Source organism: Mauremys mutica, chromosome 4 (genome assembly GCF_020497125.1).
Source record: "Mauremys mutica isolate MM-2020 ecotype Southern chromosome 4, ASM2049712v1, whole genome shotgun sequence".
Taxonomy (NCBI): domain Eukaryota; kingdom Metazoa; phylum Chordata; order Testudines; family Geoemydidae; genus Mauremys; species Mauremys mutica.
The window spans coordinates 82,462,764-82,478,814 of record NC_059075.1 but is presented as its reverse complement, the minus strand read 5'-3'; the positions used below and the strand labels follow the sequence as shown (position 1 = coordinate 82,478,814).

At 43.3% G+C, this 16,051-nt stretch overlaps 1 protein-coding gene across 1 annotated transcript in view; it reads right to left on the bottom strand.

Annotated features, from left to right (window-relative positions):
- Positions 1–16,051, bottom strand: part of SHANK2 (SH3 and multiple ankyrin repeat domains 2) — a 700,055-nt gene that overhangs the window by 379,981 nt on the left and 304,023 nt on the right. The window contains exon 13 of the mRNA XM_045014265.1: positions 6,772–7,081. Within this exon, the coding sequence (XP_044870200.1) occupies positions 6,772–7,081 (310 nt within the window). The remainder of the gene's footprint in view (positions 1–6,771; positions 7,082–16,051) is intronic.

Genomic DNA, 16,051 nt, shown 5'->3' with positions numbered 1-16,051 from the left:
TTTAAACAAAAAACACCATTAGGGCAAGGGAGAGCAAGCAGGATTTTTGCCTGAGCTGGTATATATAGATAATTCAGAAAACTTCACTGGCTAGCTCAGCCTAAGGGGAACAAGGTGAGCTCTCACAAATATATTTTTGGTGTAAAGAAGACAAAGTGAAAGTAGGCATTCTAATGTATGACGGAAACAAATATCAATTATTTACAGTCTAACAAAAAGGGGGGAGGGAGGAGAGACTAGGAAAGAATGAAGACTGTGTCAAAGCTGTTGATAAAAAGTAAACAAGGGAAGCTTGGAAGAAGTTTAACATAGTGGAACATCTGAATAAGGAAGACTTTGCCCCATCCACTCAAATCAATTTCACTGCAGTAACCCATTCACTATCAGGAGCCTTTGATCATTTTCTAGTTTTATTTTTCCTTCTTTTCTTTTAGAGCCAAGGACTGGTGCCAATAACGACAGACTCCACTTAGTGTTTCAAGTGGCTATGCAGGCTGGAGGCATAGAGGATATCTAATCTGGTAGAGTATAAATCCTCCAAACTGTATGAGTTAGGATATGAACCATCACCACTTCTTTGATTTAAGAGTCCCCTTTCCTTCTGAGAGAGTGGATCTCCTTTAACCCTGTTCCTAGGACCAAGTACTACAGATGCTGCTTCCTTTAATCTTAGTTGGCATCTTCCACTCCAATAAATCCCAGTTCAATCGTGAAGGCTGGTTAGTATTTCAAGAAGAAAAATACTAGATGGCTGAAATAGGTAAGGACAATTGTACATATGGTCACATCCTAGCCTCTTATGTCATACCTATCAAAAGATTCAACCTCCGTTCTTTTGGGGGGGAGGGAGTAAGGCCTCCCCTCCCTTCATTTTAATAGACTGATTTTCTTGTGAATACTTCCCATTCCAATCATGATCACAGGCATTCTCCCCTCATTGATGGGATGTACAAACCCCTTGCATCCAGAGGGAGAGGAAGGTGTTAATGTAGATCCAAGAAGAGGAAGAAAGTGGAGCAGCTGGGTTTAATCACAACTGTAAACAGGTGTGGCCTTAAGAGAATGGGGAGATGAAAGCTGTTCCTGAGAAATGGAAGAACTCTTCAAAAAGCTCACTCACGAGCAGGAGGTGCTCACCATGAAGCGACAGAAAGATTGTTTTATGGAAAATGTATGTTTATTGGGGACTGGCTGGAGCAAGCTATTCACTTTCATTCCTTTTTGCTTTCTTTGGTTTAGGTTGCAGAAAGCCACAAAAAACTTTTGTTGAATTGACTGAGGCTTTTTGGACTAAAGTGAGGGACAGTTTTATGTGAACCACTAGCAAACAGCAAGGGAAGAGAACAAAGATTACCCTTCAAGCTCAAAGTAAAGGCTTGGTGACACTTCAAGGAAGAGAATTGGTGGAAGGAGTCCTATGCATGCCCCCATTCATGACTGCACAACATCTTTGTGGTAACTACAGCACTAGTTGTATAACCCACACACTTTCTGGGTATGGTATTCTGTTCCATCTAGTGGCACTGAGACCACTGAGAGAGAGAGAGAGAGAAATTAATGTATCTGCTCTACAGCCAGGGGCGGCTCTAGGCACCAGCAAAACAAGCTGCTGCCTAGGGCGGCAAAATATAGGGGGTGGCAAAAGGCTGGGGCCCCAGCTCATCCTGCCGCTGCGAGCCGAGGAGTGGCCCGTCCCCTGCAGCCTGGCAGGGCCGCGCTACCGGCTCCGCTTGGGGGAGAGGGGGGGCCCCTTACCGGTAGCGCGGCCCCGCCTGGCTGCAGAAGACGGGCCGCTCCTCCTCCGCTTGTTCCCCGGGTCCTAAACAGCCCGGCAGCCGCTTGGCTGGGGAGGGGGAGGGGGCGGGGCTGAGCCCCGCCCCGCTCAGAGCCGCGTGGTCAGGGGGCGGGGCTACAAGCTCCGGGCCGAGTGGAGGCAGCTGGGCTGAGCCTGGAGCTTGCGGCCCTGCCCCCTCCCCACGCGGCTCTGGGGAAGAGCTCAGCCCCCTCCGGAGCCATGCGGCTGCCGCGCGGTGAGCCGGGGTAAACAGCCGGGGGGGGGGGTTGTGGCTAAGGGGCAGGGAGTCCCGGGGGCAGGGAGGGGGCACAGGTTCTGTGGGGGGGGGGGCAATCAGGGGCCAGGGAAGGGGGGTTGGATTGGGGGGGTCTCAGGGAGGTGTTTGTCAGGCACCCCCCGACCCCATTACCCCCCAGACCCAGCCCTGACCCCCAGCTCCAAGCCCAGCCCTTCTGAGGTGGGCACCCCCCCCCAAACCCATCCTCCTCACCCAGCCCTGACCCCCAGCTCCAAGCCCAGCCCCTAGGACCTGGGCACACCCCCAAACCCATCCCCCTCACAGCCCTGACCCCCAGCTCTGAGCCCAGCCCCTCTGATCCAGACACCCCCCCACCCCATTCCCCCCACAGCCCTGACCCCCAGCTCCAAGCCCAGCCCCTAGGACCTGGGCACCCCCCCCGGCCCCATCCCCCTTACAGCCCTGACTCCCAGCTCTGAGCCCAGCCCCTCTGATCCAGACACTCCCCTCACCCCATTCCCCCCACAGCCCTGACCCCCAGCTCTGAGCCCAGCCCCTAGGACCTGGGCACCCCCCCGGCCCCATCCCCCTCACAGCCCTGACCCCCAGCTCTGAGCCCAGCCCCTCTGATCTGGACACCCCCCTCACCCCATTCCCCCCACAGCCCTGACCCCCAGCTCTGAGCCCAGCCCCTGACCCCCAGCTCTGAGCCCATCTACTCTGATCCAGACACCCCCCTCTCCCCATTCCCCCCACAGCCCGGACCCCCAGCTCGGAGCCCAGCCCCTCTGATATGGACACCCCCCTCACCCCCTTCCCCCCACAGCCCTGACCCCCAGCTCTGAGCCCAGCCCCTCTGATCCGGACACCCCCGACCCTATCCCCCACTGCCCTGACCCCCAGCTCTGAGCCCAGCTGCTCTGAGGTGGGCACCCTCCGACCCCATCCCCCCACCCTAGACCCCCAGCTCTGAGGCGAGCCCCTCTGAGCCAGACAACCTCCGACCCATCTCCTCACAGTCCTGAGCCCAGCCCCTGTGAGCCGGGCACCCCCCAGAGCCCAGCTCCCCACCCAGCCCTGGGCAACAGCAGCACCACCTCCAGGCAGTGACAGCCCATTGGCACCAACCATCACCCAGCAACAGCCCATTTTGTAATGGCAAATGTATACAGACCAGTAAAGCATTTAATGTTTTTAAATAATGTATTTGGTGTATTTTCAAATTATTACAAATTAATTTTCACTAGTTATTTTTTACATTTCCAAATACATGTTACTATAGTATTGCAACTTTTTTTTATGGAAGGGGCCCCCAAAATTGCTTTGCCCTGAATCCTCTGGGCGGCCCTACCCAGTGTGTGTGAGGAGCCGGGGAGGCAGGGAGGGAAACGGGGTCCCCTGGAGCCGAGCCCGGGCTGCGATGGTGGTGAGGGGCTCCTGGAGTGTGTGAGGAGGTGAGCAGCCGACTGGGTTCGTCGGTGCTGAGCAAGTAGCCCCGCAGCCGGAGATCCTCGCCTTCCCTCCTGCCAGGGCTGGGCCAGGGCACCGTGAGGCTGAAGAGCAGCAGGTCCAGGGGGCTCTCCAGGTCTTTGGCCGCCAGCATGTCGAGGGTGAGGGCGGTGAGCGCGAACTGATCCACCTTGGCCACCAGCAGTGCTGCGAAGCCCAGGGAGGGGGCCGTGTTCTTTGCGCCACCCCGTAGCCGTGCCGCCACCTGGAAGTACTCCCGCTCCGCGCCGCCCAGCAGCTCCACCCGCATGGGGACGGAGTCGCAGCTGGGCCAGGGCTCGGCTGCAGTGTGCTGGTAGCGGATCCCACATTTGGGGGGGAGGCCAGTGCTGGGGCAACAGGGGGTGTGAGTGGGGGGTACTGGTGGGCAGGGGGGGCTCATGTCTGGGGGTGGGGGGGGCAGCCAAAAAATTTTTTGCTTGGGGCGGCAAAAAACCTAGAGCCGGCCCTGTCTACGGCATTAGCTAAGCCCCAGTTAGCTTTTAGCTCATGCGGTAGAGGCTCATGCACTAAGCTCCAGAGGTCCCTGGTTCAATCCCAACGACCAGGGTCTGTTGGCATTACGGTTGCACAGAACATTAGGAAAGTGTTTCAGTGGTCTTCAACAAATTTAGAAGCTGGAAATAAGAGCTAGCACCATGTGACCAGCCAGCTTTCTGTGGACCACCAGCAGATGCACTGGAGGTGCCTGGGATGTATATTCATAGGTTATACCACATGGCACTGTTTCTACTCTATATTTGGATAAGTGTGCAAGTAGTTTCAGTACAAATACTTGCACATGGAGGACTTAATATTTGGCTTCCACAAATTTTCCAGCATGAAATTGGCTTCCGTTAACAGTTATGCTGGTGAAACTCACTCAAGCATTCAGAGATAGTGAGCACAGAAGAGGGATGAGAGCAGCCAAAGCAAATTCATTTAAAAAAAATGAATTAATATTCACAGAAAGTTTTTGCATTATTTGCCCAGCTCCATAAATCAACAAATTATGTTCCAGGAACCTAGAGATATTATTCTAGTAACACTGTATATTCTAATTAGAAGCCAAGTTTTTAAATAGCTTTTAACTAGATTGTCCTTTGGAGAAAGCAAAACACATTCCCTCTAACTGGAAGGAACAAATAGGAGGGTCCCTGGCCTGCAAAGACAATTTAACAGGTGGACCCCTGCATCTATGCAGAATCCTACTGTAGTGTTCAGATAGATACAAGGATCTGCCCACGAGTTTCTCTATGCAAGAGTGAGACCGAAGGTAATAACTGAATGACTTTGCACAGTTACTGCAATGTTTCAGAGTAGCAGCCGTGTTAGTCTGTATCCGCAAAAAGAACAGGAGTACTTGTGGCACCTTAGATGCATCCGAAGAAGTGAGCTGTAGCTCACGAAAGCTCATGCTGAAATAAATGTGTTAGTCTCTAAGGTGCCACAAGTACTCCTGTTCTAGTTACTGCAATATACAACATTGGAACACTTTGCTATATTGGATCAGACCACTGGCCTATGAAGTTCAGAATCCTCTCTCATACAGTGGTCAATGCCATATGTGATTTAAACAAAAAAGTGTTGTGAATTTTGTAGATTGCAATATTAGACAACTCTAGTGGTATTGCTGATGCCACTATCAGAAAACGTGTTAGCTGGGTGCCCATAACTGAAGAGGGGGAGGAGAAGGAAAAAAAAGGAGCAAAGTAAAGGAAGAAAGTAATAGGAAAATGAGAACTTCAGCCAAATTCTCTTTTGCTTTAATGACTACAAATTTAGATATAAATCTATTATATATAATATCAAAGTGACACCCAACAGTAGCCAACACTGCTACTTGACAATATTTGTTTTCTTTTTTCATATTGAGATCAGGAAATATGACAGAGAAAGCCCATTATTTTGAATGACAATAAAATTAAGTTTATTGGATCAATGTATTTAAATTCTATTTGAGTCTCTCACTCTCCCCCTAACTTAAACCGCAATTATCCCTTTCTAGGGCCGCATTTTGGAGTGTACTGACATTCTTTAAAGATAAAGCATTCACACCTAATCCATCAATTTTGTTCTATTAAAATGTATGCCAGCATCCACCTTTCTCCAATGAAGCAAGACTTGTCATCCAGTGGGCACAGCCCATAAGCAGGTTGATGGGGGCACCCACTGGGTCACACTCACTAGTCAAGGGGGAAAAAATAAAGCAGCAAAATCCTCAAGTGTTAGGGCCCTGCAGAAAGTAGGAACAGAAGAAGATGCTTGTTCCCTACCACCACAGCTGCTGCCCTCCCCAGCTCTGCCCCCACCAACCCCACTAACTCAGTCCTCCACTTTTTCTTCCTTCTTGCATACTGCTCAGCTCCAGATCAGGGGAAGTGGGACTTCAAGAGTCTGTGGAGTTGGGTATGTTGCCTCTAACTGGCCTTGAATGCTGTCTGGGAAGGGGGACGGAAGAAAGCAATTGACTCAGGTTCCATCAACAACCTATGGACAACAGCACCCCTCACCCAGCTGTAGAGTAAGCAGACTACAGCCATAAGAGATAGTTTGGTCCCTACTATCTCGGAGTCTCTCTCTTTCCTCATGATTTATTAGAGCTGTTACAACCATACAAGACTCCCAAGCTACTTGCATCTAGAGTTGTGTGAATAACTGATTTTTCAATTCATTGGCTGAACCAAAACACAAGAAAACAAAAAATTGTTTTGGGTCAACTAGAAACAAACATTTCAAATTTCAAACTTTTTGGTAAACCGAAAAAAGTAAAACAATGTTTGCTTTGGATGAAACATTTCATTTTGTTTTTGAGTTTAACCTTCTAAAAATAAAATCAAAATTCAAAAGAAAAGGTCATTTGGAATTGAAAAAAAATCAGAGTGTTACATTTTGAAAGTAAAAAATTATCTCCAGCTCTTCTAACACCCTGCTTGAAACAGGAGGGGAGTGGTAGAGGATTCCAAAGCATGATTTGGTAAGCTTCAGATCATACTGCTAGGTTTACCTATTTACGCAGATTTTGCGAGGAAAGGGATGGAGTAGATAAGAGTATCTGAAAGCAATGGTTAGAGGTGTTGACAAGTTTAGCTTTTGGACATTGCTCCAATGCATATGATTTTCTTCAAATGTTCACTTCTATCCTGGGCCCAAGATGGACATTTATAATAAATCTGTACTAATGAATATTGTGGTCAGTGTGTCAATAAAATGGTATATTTCATGCTGTAGGAATATTGAAAAAGATCACCTGATGTGCCTATGTTGCTGTCTTTTTGCATCCTCTCCTACCCTGTTTAATGATGGCGACCGACTCCGAGAGGAGGGGGTATAACTCCCAACAGTTTTTACAGTTCCATTAGGATTATTCTGCATCTGTTGAAGTAGGTGAGGTGAAAGGCTGCGGTGTGAAGAAGCAGAAGATGAAGCTGACCAGTCAGGAATGTTGTTGATGTTCAGATTGTTATCGCTGTTGGAACGAAGTAAGACACGAGGTGCTGCCAAGGTGCTTTGGGGCCTTCGCCTCCTGTTTGAATAGGTAGGGGCCTCCCTAAATGGCACTGTATTAAGAGGGGGAGGGGAAAAACAATTATGGTAATCACATCTGATTTTATCATTTATGAATATTTATCACTCCTTAAAGAGATTCAACAACATATGGCACCTTTTTGGGTGCGCAGAGTAAGAGAGAAAAACTATCTTTGCTGATTATCTAATCAAGCTAAATAACAGAATTATATTTAAAATGTAATTAAAACTGAAAACTACTTTCATATGCAACATACTTTGACTTGCTGGTTGTAATATGTACTTAAGCCCCACAATACTGGAAACATCAATGATAAATAAATAGTAATGTCAGACATCTGGTTTTTGCCAAGCTTTCGTCAACACTATTTGCTCTCTCTATCTCTCAAGCTTTCTTTGAAGCCTAAAACAAGTTCATGGGCTTGAACAGATCCACAGAAACTTCTTCCTTCATGCTGTTCCTTTTGAGTTCCTTTTTCCTATAGAGACCTAAACTGAGAGAGAGAATTTGGTTCCATTGTCAGTTCAGGAGTAGCCTGGAAATCTTTAATGTTAGCGGTCACCTTATCTCCATGTGCTAGGTTAAAAATTCAGGACAGATTCTTCTTCTGTTAGAACTCTTACACTGACATAATCCCTAGGTGTCTGTTTTTCTAATCTAGGCATTTCTATTGCACCTATTATTGTATATAGAGCAGAGAGTGCAGTATCCTGAGGTAATATGCTCACTTCAGCTCCCACAAGCATCCATGGGAGAATATACCGACATATCTAAACATAGCAATAAATCATTTAACTAATTATTTTTAGCAGAAAAAAAAATACAAATTAGTGACCTGATCCTTCAAATGCTACTAGCAGAGCACTGCAATTATGGGGCAATTTATATTAGTGAACACTATGCCCCAAGACTCTCTATTTCTCAAAGTAATGGGTTCTTTAGCCTCAAGTAAAGTTTAAAGAGACTTTTCTAATAAAAGGTTTCTTATATACACCCTAGATTTGATGGTTTTTCCTACTAATTTCATAAACTAATAGAGGTCCAATCCTGAAAATGCTTATTTATTTTAGTCCTTATTTATGCAAAATAATCCTATTAACTTCAGTGGGACTCAGAGGGTTTGTAGGATTGAATCCAGAGTTCACAAATCTAAATCTGCAAAGTAATAATAATGATATCACTAACAAAAGGCATCCTGTAATAATTCAGAAGACTACGCAGACTGTAATTTAAAAAAATATATAATATTTCAGTTAGGAAAGAAACCCCAGATAATATTTTGCATTTATACAATGTCATTCATCTTAAAGATAACTATGTACTCAACCAAAACTTTAAAAGCATAAGCTTATATAAAATAGAATAAATATGTCACACTATAAAAACACACATCTTAATATAGATATTAGTATACACAGAAATCACTTCATCCTCCCCTAATATGCAGCCATCTCTGGGGTGAAACACAACAAGTGCATAAGATCACAGAGAAATGTTTCACACAATTTTAGGACAGGAAAAGAAGAATATTTTAACCAATTGTAACTGTAGCTGAAAGAATGAAGTTCCTCAAATAATTTTCACTAGAATTCTCGACTGACAAGTGATTCTGAGGAGGATCATAAAATGCATAGCAAACGGTTAAAATTCCAGGTAGCTGAAACTCTCATTTAGGTTAAACTTTCTCTTACAAATATTAAAAAAAGATACATACAGAGAACAGGATTTAAAATTGATATTAAATTCTACTGTATTTTATTTGAAGCAAAAATTAAATAGTTATCTTTACCAACAAGGTTGTTAAGAAAGATGAGACTTAAGAGAGTGCTAAGTTTATAATGGAAATAGCAAAAATCTACAGAACCTCTGAGAGAGGAGGATTTTTCAAGTATATCATAATGCCCACCTAGGAAAAATAATTGCAAAATTGCAAAGATAGTCAATGGAACTTGTGTTGCTAACTCCACTTAGGTGCTTTTGAATGTATGACACAATGCTTCTAAAAGACTCAGCTCAAGGCCAACCCAAACTTCTTAAAGAAAATTCACAACACAATCTTCCATATTGAGTGTGTCTGAATCCTCTACAAAAAAGGTACATTTTTTTTTTCAATTTTTATTCATTGCCACTTTAGAATACTTTCTGGGACTGTTGTCTTGCCATGCTACATGTAGTGTGTGATATGGATGTACAGTTTGTATATAGCTATGCTTGGGACCTTTAGCATACTTCTTACTAACAATGTCACTGAAGAGAAGCAGATGGTGTGTAAGATCTTATAGGATAAAATAAGGTAAAATATTTTCTTTTAATAAAGATTATACAAAATAATGTGGATACAATAGGTACAGGCTTGCCTATTCATAGCATTTATATATACATATATCTCCAATTGAAGTCAATGGGAGTTTTGCATTTGGCTTCAAAGAGGACCCAGATGTGGCCCTTAGAATCATTTGTTAGTTCACAAAATGGACAGGATGGAGACGCCACACTAAGATTTTGAATGCTCATAGTTAAGCTCGTGAAAAATTAGAATCTATCTACTGAAGATTTATTGTAAAAAGTTGAAAGGTGTTTTTTTTGGGGGGGGAGGGAGATTAATAGTTCTGCATATTGCATAGATATCACAGGTCTAATTGACAGAATGGGATGAGTATTTCTGAGCACATTTACATTGACAAGTTTGAGAAAAATGAAAACTGTGCATACCACTCCAAATAAAAAACATTTATAATATTTCCCAGGTTTCATGAAAAATGTATCTTTGCCCACTGAATACTTCAAGTGCAGAGGATTTTAATAATCATTTTGGAATTAACATTTGGTTCGATACCAATTTTATAATCTTAAAGAGATAGCTGCAAGTAAAATTAGTCTTTACTTTTTGAATTAAAGACTAACATTTTCTTTGTGAATGTAATAAAGGGAAAATAATCAAAACCACAATTAGGGTTTTTTTAGGCACATATCTATGCAGAAAGAGTTAAAAATAACCTCTTTCATGCCCAAAATGATTAATATTCCAACCAACTGTTTTTTCCCCGGCAATCTGCAAACTGTAAGTGGGTGGATATTTTCTTAGCTGCCTCTTACATGGCAATATTTATATTATTTTCCACAATAAAAAATAACTACACCACAAAATAATGAAACAAATGTGCATGCTTTAAACTCTGTTGGACTAATTTTTATTGTTAGTTAATTTTACAGATCTTATAAATTCTTATTGCAAAGGTTGTTTGGAGAAACAAATATTATAAAATGACATGAAAACATCTCAACGAATTCCATGCTTTTAAGTTTCAAATCAAGTAATTATTGTACCCTTATATCAAACCTAAGAATTAAATAATACTTTCCTTCCAGCTCTCAGAATTTTATACCTAACAATCCATACTTATGAGAGGGCAATTAAGGAGCTTACAGTGATAATATTCACCTAGGAAATTGCTTATACATCTTCAGATGGATTTTTTAGAACACAGAACATTTTCTATATTTACCTAAGTTTAAAACTAAAATGAATAAGTCAGGTATCAACAAGATCTAATAATTAGTTGCCTAAATGGATGCTCTGACAGACAAGAATTTTGAAAAAAGAAATGGCAAGAACTGATTAATTATACAATAAGTAAGCAGATCATATTAAAGGTACACAAGAAAATATCAGCTCTCAAACATCAAATTTTCTGAGTTCATTGCTTACCTTCTTTCTTTGTTAAGGCATTTAACAAAGACTTCATTTTCTCTTACTTTAGCAGCAATCCCCTCATTACATAACCTTTTCTAGGAAGAAAGAGGGAAAAAACTACCCAGTTTCTATGTGTTTAAACTGCTTGCACCCTGACATAAGCAGCAGGTTTCTGGGCACCGTGTAATTGCAAGCATCGCTGGGCATGCAGTACCCAGCGTTCTGGTGACAAAGCCCACCCCACATTCTGTCTGTCAGCTGGGAACCAACTGTGCGTAGACTGGAGCTGCTCAAAAAAAAAATCTTGCTATCTTTCACAGTATTAGTCATGTGAACACCACCACCACAGTCTTTCAGACGTTACTCTGCTTTTGTAATCATTGCATTTATGAACAAGCAAACACAGGACTGAAGGAAGGAGAAGCAGTGCAGGCTAAGAGGGGACAAAATTTATATTTGGAAAGGGAGGAAGGGAATCATTCATGGAAAGATACTTCATATCAGCATTTCAACAGCTAGAACTTGTGAAGGGAAAATCCTGAAAGAAATGGGAGCTATTGAATAAGTGTGCTTCGCTTTTAAACTTGCATAGCCGGAATCTCAATGTTCAGATAAATATCAAAAAGCATAGAATGTGTTTGCTTGTCTTTTGCAATGCTGTCCAGAGTCAGAGTCAATTTGAGTGTGTGTGTGCATCTAACAATAAGCAAGCTTCACACCATGCCTACATTAAAAATGTAGACAAACTGCCACTAAACGGCATTTCTGAACATGACCCATATTCCAGTTTGAAAAGGATGAGATGCAAGCACCAATTATTTTCTACTCCCCCTCCATTATGATAATTACCTGAAATAAAATAGTTTTTTTTTGTACAAGGGGAAAAAACATTAACATGCAACCCAGCTACTTTATCGAATTCTATGCAGATGACAAATACATTCTTTAACCATTGCAGCTTTTCAAAGGTTTTATTCATGGAAAATTTCTATGGATACCAGTGAAAGTCAGTGTAAACATCCTTACAGAGGAAGAACAAACAACCAGAAAGTTGAAGATTACCTTTTTGAAAACACTACAAATAGGAAATGGGACTTAGGCATTCACAACAAAATGAATGCTTAGCTGTTGCATAATTCCATTTTGGATATATTTATAAATATTTTAGCAATGCAACATACGGCTTCTAAGGAGTAAGATTTACAAAGACTAACCTAAATTTAAACAGCATAAACCCAAACTGCGTACTAATAATTACTCCATTGCAGTAGTCTCCGCTGATTGTTAGGATAAGATCCACAGTTAAACGCTAGATCTTTGTGTTGCTAAGAACACTACTCCATCAACTAAAAAAAAAGGGAGAGGGATCACATGGATTACTTAGTTGGATTTTACTTTCATATGCCGGATATACCATCTATAAAATAACTCACAATGTAAAGAAAAGTAGTAATTTATTCTTGATAATTAACGGTTTACAATTCATTTAAAATTTCAGTGTTTACGTAGCTATTATTGTTAATGAAAAAATACTCTTACAAAGTGGTATAATTACAGATTTAAAAAAAATCTGTGAGGATAAAAATTCAGCCCACTAATTTAAAACAAAATACTCAATAGGTGAAAAATATACAAAGGAAATGGGGGCAAGAGTATATATAAAGTTAAATGAATGGATTTGACACTGGTTCACAGATTTGTATAGAAAACCTGTGGGCACAGGAATGGTCTTTTTGACTATCTAAACCATGTATAGCTTTCTGTAGAATAAGTTTGGACTCTTATTCATAAACTTATAAATATATGCATTTTATTAGGCCCTCAGGGTGAGAGTCAAAACCGCTTACAGAATAAGAACTGCCACATCAGAACTTGACATTGCCACTGATACGAATGCATCAGCTTCTGCGCACTAGAAAGTTATTCCTGCTATTTCAACTTAATCTTACTGATTACCTTTTAGAGTTGGGATTTGGAAAGAGACTACAATTATCAATGCCACTTTGAATTTCTATAATGCCTTCCAACCAAGCCAATAGCTTCCCAAGCATTAATAAATTTAGCAACAATAACTCTGTGTATTATCTCCATTTTGCAGATGAGCAAAAGGAGATAGAAGCAGATTCTGTGCTGCACTTGCTGAGATGCACAGAAAAGAAGGTGTAGTCAAGGGAAGACATTTGTGACATGTGAATCCTGGGCTACTGTAGGGGCCAAGATGGCCTCTAGCATAAATTAGATCAGCTCCAAGAGCATCTCTAACTTGAAGCAGCTTCCTCAGAGCTTCTTATTGGTTGTCCCACAGGGGCTATGAGAGAGGGTAGACTGTCAATGCTACATTGCTCCTGGGCTAGGGAAAATGCTTCCCAGGCTTCTTGTGGCTATTTTATGCAGCATATAAAGCCTAGGCCCAGAATGAGCTTCAGATAGCTTAAGAGAACTGCCCAAAGTCACACAGGAAATGAATGGAACCAAGGCCTCCTGTTGTCCAGTTCTGTGCCTTAATCACAACACCAACTAAAGAAAAAAAATGTAAAGGCTAAACAGCCTGGATTTACCAATACCATGGATTCTCAGACTTGCTCATCTGTCCCTAAGAAGGGAAAGGTAATAGACTAAACAAAACAAAACAAAAAAACCCACACACAAATAGGACCCTTCAGAAACTCTGAATTCCAAATTCCTATTTCTGATATGGGGGTTAGCTACAAAACTTGGGGACCCATTTGATGCATGAGGACCTTAACTGTCCTCTGTTCAATCCAGCCTTAGTCCATTACTGCTCAAGAGATTTAGAGCCAAATTTTGATATTTTAAACTGAACTACCAATGCACTTTGGGCTTGAGATCATCTTTTTCCCCACTAAGTGATTACTGTGACTAGCACAATGGGGTCTACATCCCTGACTGGGCCTCTAGTTACTACCACAAAACACAAATAAATAATGTGTTACCAAGAATCCAAATATCAGAGGGGTAGCTGTATTAGTCTGGTTCTGTAAAAGCAGCAAAGAATCCTGTGGCACCTTATAGACTAACAGATGTTTTGCAGCATGAGCTTTCGTGGGTGAATACCCACTTGCAAGTACTTGCATCCGAAGAAGTGGGTATTCACCCACGAAAGCTCATGCTGCAAAACGTCTGTTAGTCTATAAGGTGCCACAGGATTCTTTGCTGCTTTTACAAGAATCCAAAGTATGGCATAATTATGTAACTAAAATTAGTTGATAGAGTGAAATGCTACAGGTGTAAACCACACAAAAATTTAAGATATATTCTCCTGGTTCTCAGATACAAAAATTAACTAGTTTAAAAAAAAATCTCCAATTCAAATAAAAGTCATTGATCTCTGCCACACAGGGTTGCCAGGCATCCGGTTTTCGACCAGAACACTGGGTCAAAAAGGGATTCTGGCGGCTCTAGTCAGCACTGCTGACGGGGCCACTAAAAGTCCGGTCGGTAGTGCAGTGGGGCTAAGGCAGGCTCCCTGCCTCCACGTGGATCCCAGAACCGGCGACATGTCCCCCCTTCCGATTCCCAGGCTCCGGGGCAGCCAGGGACCTCTGTGCACTGCCCCCGCCCTGAGCTCCGGCTCCTCAGCTCCTATTGGTTGGGAACCACGGCCAATGGGAGCTGCAGCGATGGCACCTGCGGACGGGACAGCGCACAGAGCCGCCTGTCCACGCCTCCACCTGGGAGCCGGAGGGAAATGATGGCCACTTTCAGGAGCCGCCTGAGGTAAGCGCCACCCGGAACCTGCACCCTGCACCCCCTCCCAAGCCCCAACCCTCTGTCCCAGCCCTGAGCCCCCTCCAACACCCAAACTCCCTCCCAGAGCCCACGCTCTGCACCCCAAGACCCTACCCCAGCCCTGAGCCCCCTCTCACACCCAAACTCCCTCCCAGAGCCTGCACCCCACACCCCTTGCTGAAACCCAACCCCCTGCCCCAGCCCTGAGCCCCTCCTATACTCCAAACCCCTCGGATCCAGCCCAGAGCCCCCTCTGCATCCCAAACTCATGCCCCAGCCCAGAGCTCCCTCCCACACTCTGACTGATTTCCAGCGATTTGGCCCAATGCTTTCTTTTCTAATTAAACCTGAAAAGTTCAATGAAAGCGACTTGGATTTGTCTGTATTTCAGTGGATGGGTGTTGAAGATTTCGAAATGCAGCTCATTCAGTTAAAAAGCTCAGAATTGTGGGCATCAAAGTTTGGAGATCTGCAGAGCACACTTGAAACTACCGAGAGAGATCATAGATCATGGGGCCTCTATTCTGACCTGTTGGACGTCCCTGACAGTGAAATTTAACTGTTTGAAGAAAATTGCATTTTCAATGCTTTCAGCATTTGGATCCACATTCCTGTGTGAACAGGTATTTTCACACATGAAATCTGTCCTCTGTCCCTCTCGGAGCCGGTTAACAACTGATCACCCAGAAGCTTGTGTGCAGCTTAAAGTATCCAAATATGTGCCAGACATTGGAAAACTCAGCAAGGAAAAGCAAGGGCAAGGATCACACTAAACTGATAAGATCTGCATTTTAAAAACCTTAATTTACTTTACATACAATAGTTTAGTTATAGATTATAGACTTCTAGAAAGAGACCATCTAATGTTAAAATGTATTACTGGCACGCGAAACCTTAAATTAGAGTGAATAAATGAAGACTCGCACACTACTTCTGAAAGGTTGCTGACCCCTGGTCTAGCGTGTGTAGTATAGCCTCCCTATTGTCACGGTAAGGCTTGGGGTAAAAAGTCAGAAGGTGGATCAGTTGGGTCATGTGAAAGGCAGAGGTCATCTTGGTGGTGAACTACGGGTGTGGTCTGAGTGTAGCCTGGTCCTGAAAGAAAAATATGTAGGGGGAATGTGCCATCAGGGTCACTATTTCCCCTATTCTCCTAGGAGAGGTGATTGCCACCAGGAAGGCCATTTTCACAGGGGGGTATGTAAGTGAGTAGGTAGCCCTGGGTTCGAAGGAGAGTCTGGTCAGGCCTTTCAGCACTAGGTTTAGGTCTCATGTAGAGGTGGGATGTCAGGGTTGGGGGAAAAGGTTAATTGTAATCCTAAGGAATCTTTTTGTGGATGGGTGTGATAATACTGAGTATCCCTCCACTTGTTGATGGAAGGCTGCTATAGTCACTAGGTGAACCCTGAGTGAACTTAGAGATAGTCCTGGGAGAGTAGCGGATGTCAGGGAAATCTGTTGGGAATTACACAACCTGGACCACTTTTGCAGGTAAGTACACCGTGTTGTGGATTTTCATTATACCTCTTCTGAGCAGGAGATTTCTATGTGCTGGAA